A 17,121-nucleotide genomic window follows, 5' to 3' on the forward strand; every position below is an offset into this window, starting at 1 on the left:
ATTTTTTTGACTTTATTATAAATCGACGTGAAATTCAACACCCTTAAACCCCAGAATTATATTAAATTAACTAATTCATTTTTAAAATAAAAAAAAATTATTGTCCACGATAAGATGTCTTCTCAAACTCGCCATGTCAAATGTTTTTTTGAGTTTACTATAAATCGACGTGAAATTCAACACCCCTTAAACCCCATAATTATATTAAATTAATTCATTCATTCTTAAAATAAAAAAAATTTTCTCTCTTCGAAAAATAAAAAATAACTATTATACTCTTATAATAAAAAAAAACTTTTAGTTCAAAGGGTATTAATGAACTTTCACACAAATGATCTTAACTTTTCTCTATTCCCACTAATTTGGATAGAAATATTTGAAATTTTAGGTTCATTTTAAAGGATTGAGAAATGTATTTCCTCTTCTTTTCTCTCTTCTAATGGTTGTCCAAACAAAAAAATTTGAAGACGAATTTTCTTTCTTTTCTCTCCAATTCACTTCATCCAAACAAAAGCTTAGTACTAACAATTTCAATTTAAAGAAAGCAATCCTCTATCAATTAAGTTAAGATTATATTTGATAATGATGTGATGCAATGCGATATACAACAAATCATATAATGAAATTTATGATTTAATTAGTTAAATGTATAAATTAACTTAAAAATCTGATCATAAATAAAAAGTTTTCATGAAGAATTGAATTAATAAAATTATATTTTTTTAATTTATTAGAACGCGGCTTATCCATTTTTCATTGTAAAAGTAAATATTTTAAAATATATAAATATGAAGTCATAAACATGAGATTTTACTTTTTTTTTTTATTATTACCAAGGATTAAAGGTTACAAATCAAATGGGTATATATACATCATAGGGCCTAGAAGCTCAAAAAAAATAAGAAACTAGCAAAGGTCCAAAGAAACAGGGTTTTAGCCCATTACATAATCAAACCCTAAAACTCAATAAGGACCCGACTCAAAGCTTCAATCCGGTCACGGGATTCGGTTCCACAAACCGACATCGCCAGTACCACGAACCCATAATGCCGTCAGCAACCTATGATCTCTCGGAACTGCAATACTCATCACCAAAAAACCATCACGATGCATATCTAGGAGCGGGGAACAATATGCATGACTAGAAAAATATCACGACAGAAACAAGCAAGCCAAGAGAAGATCCACACTTGAGACAGAAACCCAAATTAAAAAGGAGCAGAGTCGCTACTAGAAACCATCATCAAACTTCAACAAGCCCAGAATCACAGAAGTCGAAATCCAATTAGGCTTAGCATACCCTTGGCTTCTACTTATAGTCGTTAAGGAATCGATGCCTTCCCAATGGCAGCGGTCCCCGAGATACATTCTCTGCTCCCTTTAAAACCTCCTAAGCATAGAAAACCGTAGCCATGGCCGAACTGGGAAGGAGAATTTCGGCATGGAGAAGAGCAAAGGACATGTAGGCACTAATCAAATACCCTCACTTTTAGCATAAATCTGCAAAGAAAAAAAAAAAAACAAAATTGTATACATCAATCCAACATGGGGCAAGGTAGAACCCACAATGGGCTGAAGAGAGGACCTTTTCTGCTCTTTAGGGAAGGGGAGGCCGACGAGCGGCAAAGATAAATCCTAAAAAGCGGAGAAAATGACGAAGAAGGAGGGAGAGTTGCTCAAGTCACAAGAGTATAGAGGCTACTTTACTAATTTTTTACACCATAGAGAAATGAAAGACTAAATAAGTCTACTCTATGCTAGATTGTGCCATGCAAATTAATAGTTATTAAGGATTCCATGAACCTCACCATTGATCAAACCAGATAACAGAAATCTCAACCCATGAGATGTAAAGATTTGATCAACACTCTTGATCCTATCAAAGTAAACAGACGGCAGAGAAGCCCGGTCTTCCTTAAGACTTGGTATTGGATGCAAATCTGACCGTGATTAGGAAAGTCTCACTTTACTTCAATATAGATTGGACTAGCAGAGCACAACCAAATTAGAATGTTGATTTTCTATGCATTGACTATCTCCTGAAACCATAAATATGCATATAAATAAAAATAAACTAATGTAACGCGACTTTATATTTATTAAATCATCTGACATACTATAAGAATACATTTTGGTCCGCTTTGTTGAGACATAACATAAAGAGTGTCAAAATATCAATTTTTATATATATAACTGATCTGATTTGATACTATAAAAAATTTAATTTTTAATGAGAATAAAAATCACCACTAAATACAAGCAATTCACCAACTATTAGGTTGTGACTAAAATATGATTTTTATATTTAGCAGAAATCTTAATGATTATCCATAAATTTCAAAAAATTTTAGTTGCGATCCAAATAAGATATTCTCTCGATCTCTCATACATTTTCTGATATATTCTCTTTCTTTTTTTTTAAGAAACTTTCTTTTATCTTCTTTCTTTTATTTTATTTCAAAGTACTAGATTTGACTTGAGTGTTGGAGGTTTTCACCGATTAGTCTAGTACACTCTTGAATATTTTTTCATATTTTATAAAATTTTTCTTTGAAATGATTATTGAGATATCCGTATGAAATTTTAAAAATTTTTATTACTCATTAAACTAATTACAATATATTAATCGGTCTATCAAATCAAATTATAATTAAATTATTCGTGACCTTACAAAATCTCAGTTAAGCAAAAATAAAATTTCAAATTTAAAGCATCAGGCTGGAAAGCATCCATAAAGATGAAAAAAACAAAAAAAGGAAGAAACAAAAGATCTCAAAGCCCAAAACAAATCAGCTACTCGGGCCTCTTCGAGACTCATCGTAGAAGTGGGAAAAAAAGGAGAAAAAGTCCTAATTAATTCCATTGATTAGGCTGCTAACTAGCTTCACAATTATTTCCTTGCCTTTAGGGATGATAATAAATAAAATTTATAATTTTTCGAACTTTATTTAATTAATATTTTAATATTAATTTTTTTAGTGAATGCAACATTTATACTTAATAAAATTGATTTATTATTGATTTCACATAAAATAATAAGAAATTATATATATTTTATATGTACTATTGTTTATTTTGATTTAATTTCTTATATTATCAGCAATAAATATTTAATCCTATTTAAGGAGCATTAATAAGTTCAATATTACATTCATTAAAAATAAATTTTTATATACATAAGATTCATTTTAAATTTAGTTTTAATATTTAAATAATATTTTAAACATATATTTTAATTAATGATTTACATAAAATTATTTTTTTAATTTATAATAGCTATATAAAACACTTATATTATATTTATTCACAATATTTTTGGAAGAAGAAAAAGAAAGAGAAACTATAGATTTATTAAAATTTGTGATAAAAAAAATTAAGAGGATTTTTACATTTTACATTAAAAATCTATATTCAGCCATGGCTTTCAATTAAAAAAAAAAATTAAAGGGCTAAAAATAATCATGACAGAAAGTTTTATAAAGAGATATTTTCTTTATTTTTGTAAATTTAATAATTTTAGGATTATTAAAGTTTGATTTATGAAATTGAAAACATTATAATTCAACTAAATTTTTTTTAAAAAAAGTAAAAGACTTAAATCCCATCACCGACTGAAGCAAAACCATGAACAAAGAAAAGAGAGCCCATTTACAGTGTTGAAACCAGAAGACGTATGGCTGTGAGGCCATGATAAGGGACACGTGTATCAATCTGAGGGTGCAACCAAAGCATATGAAATAGAGAGACCAGCACCAGCACCCATAGTTTTGAAGCAGCTTTTGCGTTAAACCAGTGGCTTTCAAGCATCGACTGTGGAGTCGATGATTCAAAAAAGAATGATGAGAGACTTTCAAGAAATAAATATATCTGCAAAAACTATTTACATTTTTCTGTCATTTGTACTTGTATGGGAATTTGTGTTACTGCAGAACACGAGTGGATCAATTTGCCTTCATCACCATGAATTTGTAAATTATTTTTAAAATTATATTATTCAAATAACAAACCCCATAACATCATCTTACCATATATAACAAGAGAAGATTGGCAATTACCAGAGATACCCATTAAAAGAAAATGGAAGATGGTCAGTTTCAATATTAATCTATGTGCTGTGAAGTATATATTTTCCACTCGTCACTTCATCCTGTTTCCTTCACTGACATAACAATATCGACTGTTGTCTCCTCTGCCCAATTCTCACCAAATGGCCAAAAAAAAAAAAAGTAGTAATTAGAAAGCTTACAAAAGAATCAAACCGACAACAATAGAAAACAGGTGACTCTGATGTTAGAATTCAAATGAAACCATCAAACTCTAAACTTCCCATTTACCCACACAACCACTCCACTGTCCTTATAAATATCCAACCAATCCTCACTTTCTCCATAACTTGAAGCCATCTCCTCTTCCAGTTTTCTCATTCTAGCTGGCCAGCTTCTTCGGTTAATTAATCAGCAAGTTATATATTCATTTCTTGACTTAGTCTCAGAAAAAAATGGCCAAGAATGTAGCTCAGGCTCAGGCTCAGTCCCCTCTTGAGAAAAATAGCTTGGCTTCATTAGACCAAAAGCTGGCCATGGCAAAGCGTTGCTCTCATGGTATGAATAAATCTCTTTTTTTCTTTATGCTTAGCTTTAACACATCTCTTTTCTTCTTTTTGAGCATGGTTTCTTCGCCATTATGAGTTTTTCATCAACTTTCTTTTCTTCCTGTGTATCTTTTGAATTCTTCATCAAATCTGATAATGTTATTAGTTAATTAATTAATTAACCTTACATTATAAAATTTTAGCATGCATGATAAGTAGGGCCAAGTCTTTGTTGAAGAGGGGACCATGTCATATCCATGAGAACTCAAAAATCTTTTAAACCAAGAAATTATAAGACAGTCATGAAATAGCATTATGAGTTAGGTGTTGGTCAAGATTTGCTTCCTTGCTAGCTTTTTGTGCCATGATGGGTATATGCCATTGGTGCTTTTGAAGAAACTGAGAACTTTTTATTTTTGTTTAATTATCTTTTATTAATATCTACATTAATTCCAGTCCATTTAATTATATATTATTTTTCATATTTTTTTGCTCCAAATTTTGATCAATGAGCAGAAGGTGTACTTGCTGGAGCTAAAGCAGCTGCTGTTGCTACCGTTGCCACTGCCATTCCAACTGTAACTTGCCTTGCTCATTATTACTTAAACATTTTACTTTTGTTTTTAAAAAAAATTATTTTAAGAATTTTGATAGACTTTTGTTTGACGTGCAGCTGGCTAGTGCAAGAATGCTGCCTTGGGCAAAAGCCCATCTCAACCACACTGCTCAAGCTCTCATAATCTCTACAGGTTATGATCTCTCCATGCTAATGAAATTATTTAATGGAACCTAAACCATTTCGTTTTCTCCTTGCTAATGGAATTGAATCTGCAGTTGCTGGAGCAGCATATTTTATAGTTGCTGACAAGACTGTCCTGGCTACTGCAAGAAGGAACTCCTTCAACAAGAATTCTAACATTGATGCGTGACTCCATGGATATGGACTTCAATTTATGTCCTATTTTTATTATCTACTACTCTAAGCAGCTCTGTAAATTAATCCATCATCATTTAACGTATAAATAAAGTAGGGTTGTCATTTTAAGAGCACTGATTAAGCAGCTTGAATGAATGACTCAATGAAAACCATGTTTAATCTAAGTGAAAGTGATTGAAAACAAGCAAGATTTTCTCATTCTTTGATCTCCCACGGACTCCCAAATACTACCAAACCGGTGTTTACCAAAAAGCAATGGCTAACTTCTTGCTGCGATGACTCTGAGCCGCTTATTTCCCCTGCCAGATCCACCCAGTTTATGATAATCTAGCCTCTTAGCAAAGTCATTGGGCCTTGCGTGGCCCAAATGATTAAACAACATTTTTCTAATTTTTACTTTTTTTATACGTATAAATATATAAATATGAAGAAAAAAGAATATATATAAATTATAAATACATTAAATATTAATACTCGATATTAAGTTAAATGATTTTTTTAAAGAGAAGCAGTGATTATGTAAAAGTACAAGCAAATTTGATGATAAAATAAAAATAATAAAGAATGAAGGGAAAAAAAAGAGTTTTTAAGGTGTGAAATTATTTCCTATAAAATTTTAATAATTTTGAAAAAATTTGATTTTAATTAAAAATCAATTCTTATAAAAATTTAATAGAGTTAAATTATTAAATTATTAATTTTAATAAATACAAAAATTAACAAAAAATAATTTTTAAATTTTTTTTTTCAAAATTAGCTATTTTCAAATAAGGGGTTAAATTTTTTTTTTATACGTCTAAATAAATAACTTTGATATATATGTTTTGTGAAATTATGTTAATAAATTAACAAAATTTAGTACTACTAATAAAAAAGCACAACCCCACACACACATATGAATAATAATGTAAATAATTTATTAATCAAATTTATCCAAATTTTAAAATTTAATAATTCATTTTTATATATAAATTTTGTATTAATTATTCTTACAAATATACTAATTAACACTTAAAGTTATAATCAAGTAAGAGTTTTGTTATTAATAAAATTTTATAATGTGATTTGGAAAATATAATATATAAAGAATAAAAAGTAAACATTATACATATATATAAACCTAACTTAATAAGTAATGCTTTAAAATTAAGTTACTATCTTATAATATATTCTCTCTTTTTTATTTTTATTTTTTTACAAAATTCAGAATGAATTTAATTTTTTTTAATGTTTAAATTGCATTTATAAAAAAACTTGCCTATAATAAAATTATTAAGGTTATTATAGGATTTTTTTAGTGAGCTATGTGAACTCATGACTATTGAAGATCCAAAAGCAGTGGCTATTTTTCTAGTGTAATCCCCAAAGGATATATGTAGAGAATTGTATTCAGTATTATTGAAATCCTTTTTGAGGATGGAATAAAGAGTGATAGATATATAATTAAAGTATATTCTTATTTAGAATATTCAAATATTCTAGTGATTAAGTTCTCAATTCATACTATACTAATTAATTTTCTAGAAAATCTTTAAAAAGATTTAATTATACGTGTTTAAAAAATTAATTCAATATACGTGATTGTATGTTAAGCGAAAAATCTAAAAAAATATACGTGTTTATATGTTAAGCTAAGCGAAAAATCTAAAAAATTTTAAGAGTACGAACAAAATAAAATATTTTAACTAAATGAAAAGCCAACTTCAAAGCATACAAAACTGAAAAGCAAGAGGAAAATGCGAACATAAAATGATCAAAGCAACTGAAAAAACCAAGAACAGGCACCCTGCATTGGAGCTCATAGCTGAGCAATGCAATCATCATCCCTACACACTCCTTATTTGGCAAGTGAATCAGCCACCCTGCGAGTATTCCTAAGATTTCCCTAATAGAAAAACCCCAGATAATAATGAGCTTTCATTAGGTTTTCAAACCTAATTAACCCCAAGTAATCCGAATGAGCAAATCATGTTGACACATTGCAAGTGTTCAAGTAATGAGAAGAAAATTTCACCAACATAGAAAAATATACCTTTTTAAAATTATGAGAACAAATATCACATAGAAAAACAAAAGTAAAAATTGAAATTGACAAAACTATGAATGTGGGTATATGAACTTTGTTGTTACTTTAACAAAAGAATGAAGGAATCAAATAGAAACAAAGGGGAATTTGGAAATGGACATCATGCATCATACAATGAAGAGGAACTTATTCCAAATGAAAGATCTTTGTAAAGTTTCTTCACTTCCTTTTAACTTCACCATGTGCACCTGGACTACATAAAGCCTTCTCCAATATGTAGAAGCCATATGAATCCTGCAAGCCTTCGTCCATGTCAACTGAAGGATCTGCCCTACGTGATGTGAACAAGTTAATTAGCTATAACCATCACTTGCACATTTTATTTAAGGAAAAAGGGTGCCTCAAGTATATATACTTTGCTTGGAGTTTTCTTTCCTTTTCAAAACAATTTCCACTAAAAAAGCAAATTTTATAGTTCAAAATTCGAACTCAAAATTTATCAGAGTTTTAATATTAATGAATTAACTGCCACAATTATATACGTAGCTGTCTCAATTAAGTGTGGCAATGCATTATGAAAATTATGATGTTTTTGCGTATCACATAAACACAACAATAAGCTCAATCATGTCCAAACGATTAATTATAAGACTAAGACATGAATATTTCGAAATTTTAAACATAAAATGAAAGAATCAAATTATTTAAAAATAATATATAAATTTAAGTGCTAGAAATTAAAATAAAATGGAAAGAAAAATTCAATTACTTCAATTTAGGTGGTTTGGCAAACTAGGTCTACGCTCCTTAAAGATCTCACTTTAGTTTCTTTCCACCATTCAACTATAATTATCAAGCAATATGAGTCAAGCTAAATCCATGTACATGCTGTTTTTGGAGCTTCACCACAGCAAACTATAAGAGTTACACAATTGTCAATCTCACTCAAGATTCACTCTAAATCCCTAGTAATCTTTCTGGCACAGTGTTTGATACAAAATAAAGATGTATACTCAATCCAGATGATTGAGTGTATTTAATAAAATTATTTTCTTAATTATAATTCTAAAAGTAATACTAAATAGTGAGTATATTAGACAAATTCAAAAAAATTGATTGATAATAATTTTAGTCAAAATAAGATTAAAATAAATTATTATTATTATTATTATAAAACTATTGATAAAAATTAAATAATAATAATAGTAATTTTTAAATATATTCTATAGTGAAAAAGAGTAATTTTATAATTTTGTAAGTCTCTCCAAACATATAAGTAACTGTAGGGTGAATTTAGTTAATTATTAAAAAAATATAAGATATAATTACAATAAAATTAAAAAAATATATTTTTTTTCCATAACTCTTTAAAATATCATATATTTTTATGAAAAAAAAAACATATGTAAACATTTAAAACTCTGAATGAAAATAATATTCTCTCTTTTTTACACATATCCTAACATAAAGAATGAAAGATTTTATCTGACTATAAGCATTTCTCATGCCTTTAAATCTTTATTCTTGTATGTTCCATTAATTTTTGGCATGATTCTTGATCATATCTCTTATTGCTTGTCTATATTCCATAGCCATTTTTCATCACTTGCAAAGTTGAAAACACTTTTGGAAAATATAACCAGTAAAAAGAAGAAAAAATTGAAACACTTCTTACACACATTAGTTAAATAGATTAACGTAAAATTTCTTATTATTGAAATTATGCGATTTTGAGGTTATGGGGCTAACAAAGAGACAGGCTTATCGACATCTCGTATAAAAATGTCATCATCTAGACATGGGTGAGCTGTATATATATAAGGACTAGCTTCCAATCTCTCAACAAGAAAACAAACACCAAAGGCTGCATGCTACTTCACATTTTGAGCCTACAGGTTAGAATCTTCAGCATTAATTTATTTCTCATACCTCATGAAAACTGCAATGCTTGCTCTTTTGTTAAGAATATAAGGAAACCTGCAAATTTCTCAACCTTTAGACAAAAGGTGAACACACTCGTATGGTCGAATAATCATTGCTGATATCAGCAAAAGGTGTGAGTTTTTTTTTTTTTCTTCTAAGTTCCCCTTTTTTGTTTATGGAGATCAGGTTATCAGTGAGAAAAAATGAGCTGGTCAGGAGGAGACTGGATGTGCTCTGCATGCCAATACATGAATTTTAGAAACCGAGAAGCATGCCAACACTGTGGATACCCAAAGTGTCAAGGCCCCGATCCAGCAGAGTGGACAAGGATCCTGCCTGGAGACTGGTATTGCACTGCCCACAACTGCAGAGCTCACAACTATGCCAGCAGGCCAAGCTGCTACAAATGCGGTGCACACAAAAACCCTTATGCCTCCGGGTGCCAAAGCAGCACTCACTATGGATCAGAAGTCACTTTTCCTCCTGGATGGAAGTCCGGCGATTGGATTTGCCTTAGGTGAGTTCACATTATATTCACGCTTCATGTTCAAATAAAACTCAAAGAAATTTATGTATATCATAGAAGAAGCTAACAAAGCTACTTAATGGAAATAACAGAATGGGATGTGGGGGACATAATTATGCTAGTAGGACTGAATGTTTCAGATGCAAGGCACCCAAGGATTTTGGTAGGCAATAATTTACATAATCATTGAGGTTTTTCATTTTTGTTTTCTATGCATGAAATTGGTTAATTGACGTTTTTTCAGGTGGTACGATTGAGTGAAATTTCCGATCAGACATGCAACGTTAATTGTCAGATGATGAAGCTAGCTATCTCCTCTATAGAAAAATATCTCCTTTTTCTAGTTACGTATACAGTCGAAGACCCAATTCAAAAGCATATACTAGCTACGTAATTGGCTTTTTATTGTATGATGCATATGTAGTTTAATAATTGGCGTTGCAATAAAGAGGAGTTAATTAATTAAAAAGTTAATAAAAAAATATATTACTTATGTATAAAAAAGCAAAATGAAAAAAATTATGGAAGGAATGGAGTAAGTGTTACAAAATCCAAATTTGCTAATTAAGAAATGATTATATGATTATTATTCAAATTACTTGAAACTTGTAACAAATATTAATTTTTTGTAACAAATTACAAAAAAAATATATTTTGTAATTCCATGGTGGTGCGCATTTGACGCTTGAAATAAATGCATTATACGATTTGTTGGGTCTCTGCAGAATATTTTCCGAATACAATAATTTCTGTTGTTTAATGCGCATCTCATTTTCGAATAGAGAAACTATAATATATTCTCAACTCAATGCATTAAATTTTAGTACATCTCCTATTTAATCTAAATTTGAATAATATATTTAAAATTAAATTAAACCCATGAACGTAATTGGCTTTTTTTTTTTTTTGTCTTTCATTAATTTGTTTTCACAAAATGTAAACAAAAAAAAATTGTTTTCAAAAACGACAATTAATTAGGGAAAAAAAACAAAGAAAAGGTAGCTAGAAACGTGAAACAAACAGCTGAAAATGGTGGAAAGAAAATAGAATAATTAAAAATCCATCAGCCATGCATGTCCAAATCCCAAGGTCCCAACCTAAAACCATGAACTAGAAAGAACAAGTTTCTGAGTTTGGAAGTAATATGAATCACACGTGGCAATCAAAACCAGATCGTACGTAGATGGCATCCCAAGAGTAAAACCGGCACCGACAAACCACTGTTAAGAAGCAGACAATGTATATGTCTGATAAATCTATGTGCCAAATTCTTCTCTTTTTTTCTTAATTTCATGGCTATGATGTTGTTTTTCTTAAATATAAAACAATCCCACTTAGAGGTTTGAGCTTTTCAAGTTTCACATGCATGGAAAAGAACAAGGGGAAAACAAGTGACTGTAATGTTAGAATTCATGTGAAACCAGCAGCAAACTGATCTATGTATCCAATGTACTGTTGCAAAACCTCTCTATAAATATCCATGCAATTGCAAATTCCATTACCTATCTAATTTTCTTGTTTTTTTTTTATTGATTGTTAGTTGCTATGGCCAAGAGTGTGGCTGCACAGTCTACTTTAGTTGATGAAAGAGATAGCTCAGCTGCAGCTTCACCTTCTCTTGACCAAAAGCAAGCCATAGCAAAGCGTTGCTCTCATGGTGTGCCATTAATATTTTTCTTTAATTATGTAGTAAGTAATTGCTGTGAGCTCTTGATTGTTTTATGTTGTAATGGATTAACAGAAGCTGTATTGGCTGGAGCTAAAGCCGCTGCTGTTGCTACCGTTGCAACTGCCATTCCAACTGTAAGTTAATATATATATATATATCCTTTCTCCTTTTTTTTTTTTTTTAAAAGTATATCCTTTCTCCTTTTTTTTTTTTTCACTTTTAAAAATAGATAAAAATCCAAATCAGCTCCTAAATTTTTTTTCTCAAAGTCCAAATAAGCCTAATTCAATATTTTGGTCTAAATAAAACCTTGAACATTACATTTAAGTCTAAATAAATCTTGACATAATAAAATATTATTTCTTATAATTTTAAATATTTAAAATTATTTATTATTCAATTCTTGTATTCTTATCTAACAACAGAAAATAATTTATTATATTTAAAATTTCAAAGTAATATTTTAATAGGTTAGATACATTAGGACTTAAATGCAAAATTTAGGGTTTTATTTGACTTAATTAAAGGTAGAGTTGGGCTTATTTAAATTTTGATGAGAAGTTCAGGGGGCTGATTTAGATTTTTTGCCATATAAAATTTGTTTTGTTTCAGAAGTTATACGTTGTTTTTAGAAGATTAAGGAATAGTAATTATTATTATTTTTTTCAATTTTTTTAAAAAAATTTTGAAGGCATAAATAAGTGGGTTCCAGTGAAAGTAATCTTGACATAATAAATATAATATTTATTTTAATAATTTTTTTATAAGTTTTAGTTTTTCTTAATTATTCCACATTTATAATGATAATATTAATAAAGAGAGAACTATTGAAATTATAATAAATAGATGAAATAAAACGTAAATTTAATAAAATTAAATAGTATTTTGTTAATATAAATTAAATAATTTAACTGTTTTTTTAATTATAGCAAAAATCTTTAATTAGTTAATTATTGTGGCAAAATTTTGGTTAATGTGTAGCTGGCAAGTGTGAGGATGGTGCCTTGGGCAAGAGCCAATATCAATCCCACTGGTCAAGCCCTCATCGTATCAACAGGTCAGTAAATATTTAATTTCGTTAAATTTATGTTTTTTCTTAATTTATTAATGAAATTTAAGGTTGGATTTTTGCAGTGGCTGGAGCAGCATATTTCGTAGTTGCTGATAAGACAGTTCTAGCCACAGCTCGAAGAAACTCCTTCAACGATCAGTCTAACATCGAGTAGCTACTAGCTACCCAAGTAATTTATTAACCCAAGAACCGTGGTTATGTAATCCATCCATCCATCCATCCATCCATCTTGCGTTCACATCTGAATAAAATCGAGGTGTTTCTCCCTATTATAATAGTTGAAGAATCCTTATAATTGAAGTGGTGTCCTCCTAGGAGGGAGAATCATCAGCAAATGATCTGTGGTCAAGTCAACAGGGAAATAGATAAAATTCAGAGGTGGGAGAAAATATATATATATGAAAAAGTCTAACTGGGTAATTGAAAAAATTGAGAGAGAAGCCAACACTTTAAAAAGAATAATAGAAGATGGACAATTTGATTCAATAATTGACCACTGCCAAAAGATGGAATTTTCTCTTCACTTTCAACGCCACCAACCATGGTGGTCGAACATACCCACCATATATCCTTTTATCCTTGTAACTCTTCATTTACTTAATTTTCCTGTTTCTTATTCTCCAGTAATTACCAAAAAAAAATAAATCATGTTCCTAATTTAGTTTCACATTATATTTAAGTTTTTTTTTTCTAAAATTAAAAAGAAATATATATATATATATAAGGGATAATATAATTACATTGATGTTACTAGAAATAATAAAATATATAATATAATAGATGTTTTAATATTACTTTCTGTCACATCATATTAGATATATAACCCTAATTCTCCCCATGCAAAACTTCTTAATTTAGAAGCATATTGAAGGGCATTTTTTCAAATGGGAATTGGGACCATGCAACTGGTGGAATGATATATATGCTAGCTTTCCCTGAAAAATATTGAGAGAACGAAACTAAAGACATTATAGATTGTGGTGGATTGTTTTCTGATTAGTTTCTATCAGAATCTCTCATCAACAATGTAAATTTAGGAAATTTATTGAATTTGAAATTCAGTTGAAATAAAAAAATATATATGATTTTTTAATTTGTAAAAGAACATAAATTAAATTGCTTATAAATCAATTTACTTGCATATTGGTAGCATCTATTCTCACAATCAGTCATGAAGAAATCAGTATAGACATATAAGTGAGAAGTTGTAGGTGAAGATATATCAATTCATGTAGCAGGAAGAGAATATTCAAAATTCAAAAGCAACGGCTATTTTTCACATGAAATCGCCTCCCTACCCCCAGCCTCCATATATAGGATGTGGATTCTCAACAGTATTATTAAAAAGAAATGGGACCTATTGAAAGCAGCCACTACAAAGCACAGAATAAAGAGTTAAGAACAATATGTTAGTTTTTTTTTTACAAGGAATATTCACCATGTCTGGTAGAAATTGGTGATTAGGATTCCTGCTTATCGAACACTAGGTCAACACGCAAGCATCTTTGCCTACTTGGAACTCAATATGTTTGCCATATCAGCGTACTGTGGGACCCGTCATCTCTGCCGCCTGTAATAGTGTCAAATTGTTGCACAAAAAGACTTTTAAATTAAACATCTAACTTTTTTTTAAATTTATATTATCTTTCAAAATAATATATAAACTAATTTAGCCTTCAAATGTCTTCTCTACTCCAAAGCAGCCTAGCTAATAAATGATCCACCACGTCACCTTTTTACTTAAGATAACTAGACCATATCCTGCTGTACCGCCGCCCATTCTTCCCAGCGTCGGTCCGCGGCAGTCCAAATTCCAGCAAAATTGCGAGGAACATTCTCTTTTCTTGTTAGAAAGAATGAGAGGGGATAGTCTTACCTGTCTGTTTCATGATCACAACCTGACAGATACACCACGTGGCAGCCCATGAGAGGCAAGGAATGAACACATGTTGGGTAGAGCCGAGGTGTCAAAATCATATAAATGTAGCAGAGGAATTTACACATGTATATACACTTAAAGCATAGGAAGAGAGAGAGAGAGAGAGAGAGAGAGGGTAGGCAATGGATGTATGAATCTTTTGAATTATTGCGAAGGAATCAAATACAAGGATGAAGGAATTTTTGCAATGGATGGATATGTGAATTATTACAAAGAACTTATTCCAATTTCCAAATGTTTATTAGCTGCACCATATCCACCTGACCACATATAACCTGCTCTTCGATAGAGAGCTTTAATATAGGTTTTATCTGCCACGTGTACAGCCAAATTCCTGACGTTTCTATGCACGGCTGCTTCCACGTCAGCAAGTAATGTGCCAGCCACCCGTGTGAATAATAAGATATAATTATACATGCGTTGTTTGGTCAATGACACCCTTCAAACAACAACTTTCTCCTTAAGATTGACATAGAACTATTACACTTTTTGATACAAATACATTAAATATTTAAATAAAATCTTAACATAATAAATATCTAAATTTTATAAAAAATATAATAAATAAATATAAATTAACCACATAATCTATTACTGGTTAAAAAATACATAGAAAAAAATATATAAAAACTCCTTCCAAATCATTCTTTTAAGATAATAAAAAAGGACGTAAAATCTTATATCAGTTGTGAAAATAAATAATATGCTCCTTTTAGAATGAGTGGTCTCCCATAAATATATCACATACAAATAAAATTCTATACGTGAAGGGATTATTATATCGGTTTGTGAAAAGAAGTAATATGCTCTTAGATCCGACTCTTTGTGGGATGTTAAAGATAATCACCCACGTGATCCAATGACAAGTCGATAATTCCTTCTCTGTCTGGACGAGATACAGAAAGCCGTCCTCCACCCTTGATTTTAGAGAAAAGAAGGATCCTTCCAAAGAAAATTTTATCTCTTTACAAATAAAGAGAAAAAGACAACACGAATTTTTTTTTTTTTTTTTTATCTAATGGCACCAAACGTGGAGTTAATAATACAATGTTTTTCACATTCTGAAATTAATGCTTTATGTCACATTTTGGGAATCCATCTAAATTAACTTAGAATATAAGTGGTTTTTTTTTTTAAAGATGATATATTCTATATGCTAATTAATAACTTGTTTCACAAAAAATATTTTCTAAAAAAATATTTTTTGATATTTAAGGTATTTAAAAAATTTAGTTAATAAAAAATATTTTCTTAATTAAAAGCAAAAATAAGTCATTTTTTCTAGAAATGGCTTAACCAATTTACTAATATACATGTAGCTAGTGTGTTAGTAATCTGAAGATCATGATCAATTTTATTTGACATTTACTAATAGAATAGGTCATTACATGTGTTTCTAATTTATTAATGAAAATATAAATCCATTATTAAATTGTTAAATTTCATACATTCACCTAAATTTCATAAAAAAAATTAATATTTAATAACTGATTGATTAATAAATTCGTTTCTAAATTTCATTTTCTATTTTTCATTTTCTAATGTGTGTGAATTTTATAAGTAGCTTAATATAAAATTAATTATAAAATATACACGTATTCATAAGGTGATTATTAATTGATGTTCTGATATTTAGAGAATAGGATTTATTGTAGTTATGTAAGTTTAGCCTAAGAGGTAGGTATTCCTTCTCTTTTTATTCCTTTTTGTTTGTCTGTTATTGACGCCTAACGGCCTCTCTGCTACAATGCCACTTGTCTATGTCACGTGGATCCGTACATACAAAAATGTTAGAGCTTCTCTCCATACCAGGTGGTTATTTAATTCCTCTGGAGCGCATGCAGACTGGGCTGCGAAGTGATTGGACCTACTGCCTTTCTCATATCACGTTACCAGACTGAATTTTTACTTGTTGGACCTAGACTCGTGAGCGACTCGGCCTGCCCTGCGTGCCTAGATCAAGACTGAAGATGCTAGACCGATCATTCAGAGAAGATTTCATGGACTTAGGGCCAACACTGTCTTCTTAGGTTCGGCTTTATCCTGGAATGGTGAAGCCCGGCAGTCATCATTAATTATTATTCTAAGAATCAAGGTTAGCTAAATTAATGAAATCTATTAGAAGCGGCTGGTAGATAATAAGGTTCAACATCAACCTTTCTTCTAAAATTCAAAAGAAAATAAACAAAAAGGGAAATATATGGAATCATATGAATGTTAACAATAATTACTTTTTCAAGTGAATATTTAATAATGAAATATATAAAATAATAATTAATATAATAAAATTTTAAGATTTAGAGTATTAGACAGACGATTGATTGATACCATTTTCACGTGAGAATAATATAAAGTAGAGGGCATAAATGTATGTGATGTATGCGGTTACCCTCTTCAGGAGCCCAAGAAGAATAATTTCTAAAGAGGCAAAGGTTATC

At 29.8% G+C, this 17,121-nt stretch overlaps 3 protein-coding genes and 1 long non-coding RNA gene across 5 annotated transcripts; 3 read left to right on the plus strand and 1 right to left on the minus strand.

Moving 5' to 3' along the window:
- Positions 1 to 803: 803 nt before the first annotated feature.
- LOC122721771 lies at positions 804 to 1,796 on the minus strand. Its single transcript, XR_006348569.1, has 2 exons — positions 1,586 to 1,796; positions 804 to 1,500 (listed from the first exon to the last, which is right to left on the minus strand). It is a non-coding gene; the product is annotated as an uncharacterized LOC122721771 (long non-coding RNA).
- A 2,572-nt stretch (positions 1,797 to 4,368) lies between these two features.
- Positions 4,369 to 5,641, plus strand: LOC110600387 (early nodulin-93). The gene is made up of 4 exons (XM_021737234.2): positions 4,369 to 4,601; positions 5,108 to 5,169; positions 5,265 to 5,340; positions 5,426 to 5,641. Exons 1-4 carry the CDS (start codon positions 4,499 to 4,501, stop codon positions 5,518 to 5,520), a joined length of 336 nt encoding a protein of 111 aa, XP_021592926.1. The 5' UTR covers positions 4,369 to 4,498; the 3' UTR covers positions 5,521 to 5,641.
- Positions 5,642 to 9,316: 3,675 nt separating this feature from the next.
- Positions 9,317 to 10,727, plus strand: LOC110630709 (zinc finger Ran-binding domain-containing protein 2). The gene is made up of 4 exons (XM_021778257.2): positions 9,317 to 9,449; positions 9,664 to 9,994; positions 10,096 to 10,166; positions 10,248 to 10,727. Exons 2-4 carry the CDS (start codon positions 9,681 to 9,683, stop codon positions 10,262 to 10,264), a joined length of 402 nt encoding a protein of 133 aa, XP_021633949.1. The 5' UTR covers positions 9,317 to 9,449; positions 9,664 to 9,680; the 3' UTR covers positions 10,265 to 10,727.
- A 769-nt stretch (positions 10,728 to 11,496) lies between these two features.
- LOC110600644 (early nodulin-93) lies at positions 11,497 to 13,398 on the plus strand. 2 transcript variants are annotated; one of them, XM_021737521.2, is made up of 4 exons: positions 11,499 to 11,660; positions 11,745 to 11,806; positions 12,654 to 12,729; positions 12,807 to 13,398. In XM_021737521.2, exons 1-4 carry the CDS (start codon positions 11,549 to 11,551, stop codon positions 12,896 to 12,898), a joined length of 342 nt encoding a protein of 113 aa, XP_021593213.1. In that variant the 5' UTR covers positions 11,499 to 11,548; the 3' UTR covers positions 12,899 to 13,398. The 2 variants fall into 2 exon arrangements, with proteins under 2 accessions (XP_021593212.1, XP_021593213.1); XM_021737520.2 differs by having other exon boundaries at positions 11,497 to 11,806.
- The last annotated feature ends 3,723 nt before the right edge of the window (positions 13,399 to 17,121 follow it).

The sequence above is a fragment of the Manihot esculenta genome, chromosome 14 (genome assembly GCF_001659605.2).
Source record: "Manihot esculenta cultivar AM560-2 chromosome 14, M.esculenta_v8, whole genome shotgun sequence".
NCBI lineage: Eukaryota > Viridiplantae > Streptophyta > Magnoliopsida > Malpighiales > Euphorbiaceae > Manihot > Manihot esculenta.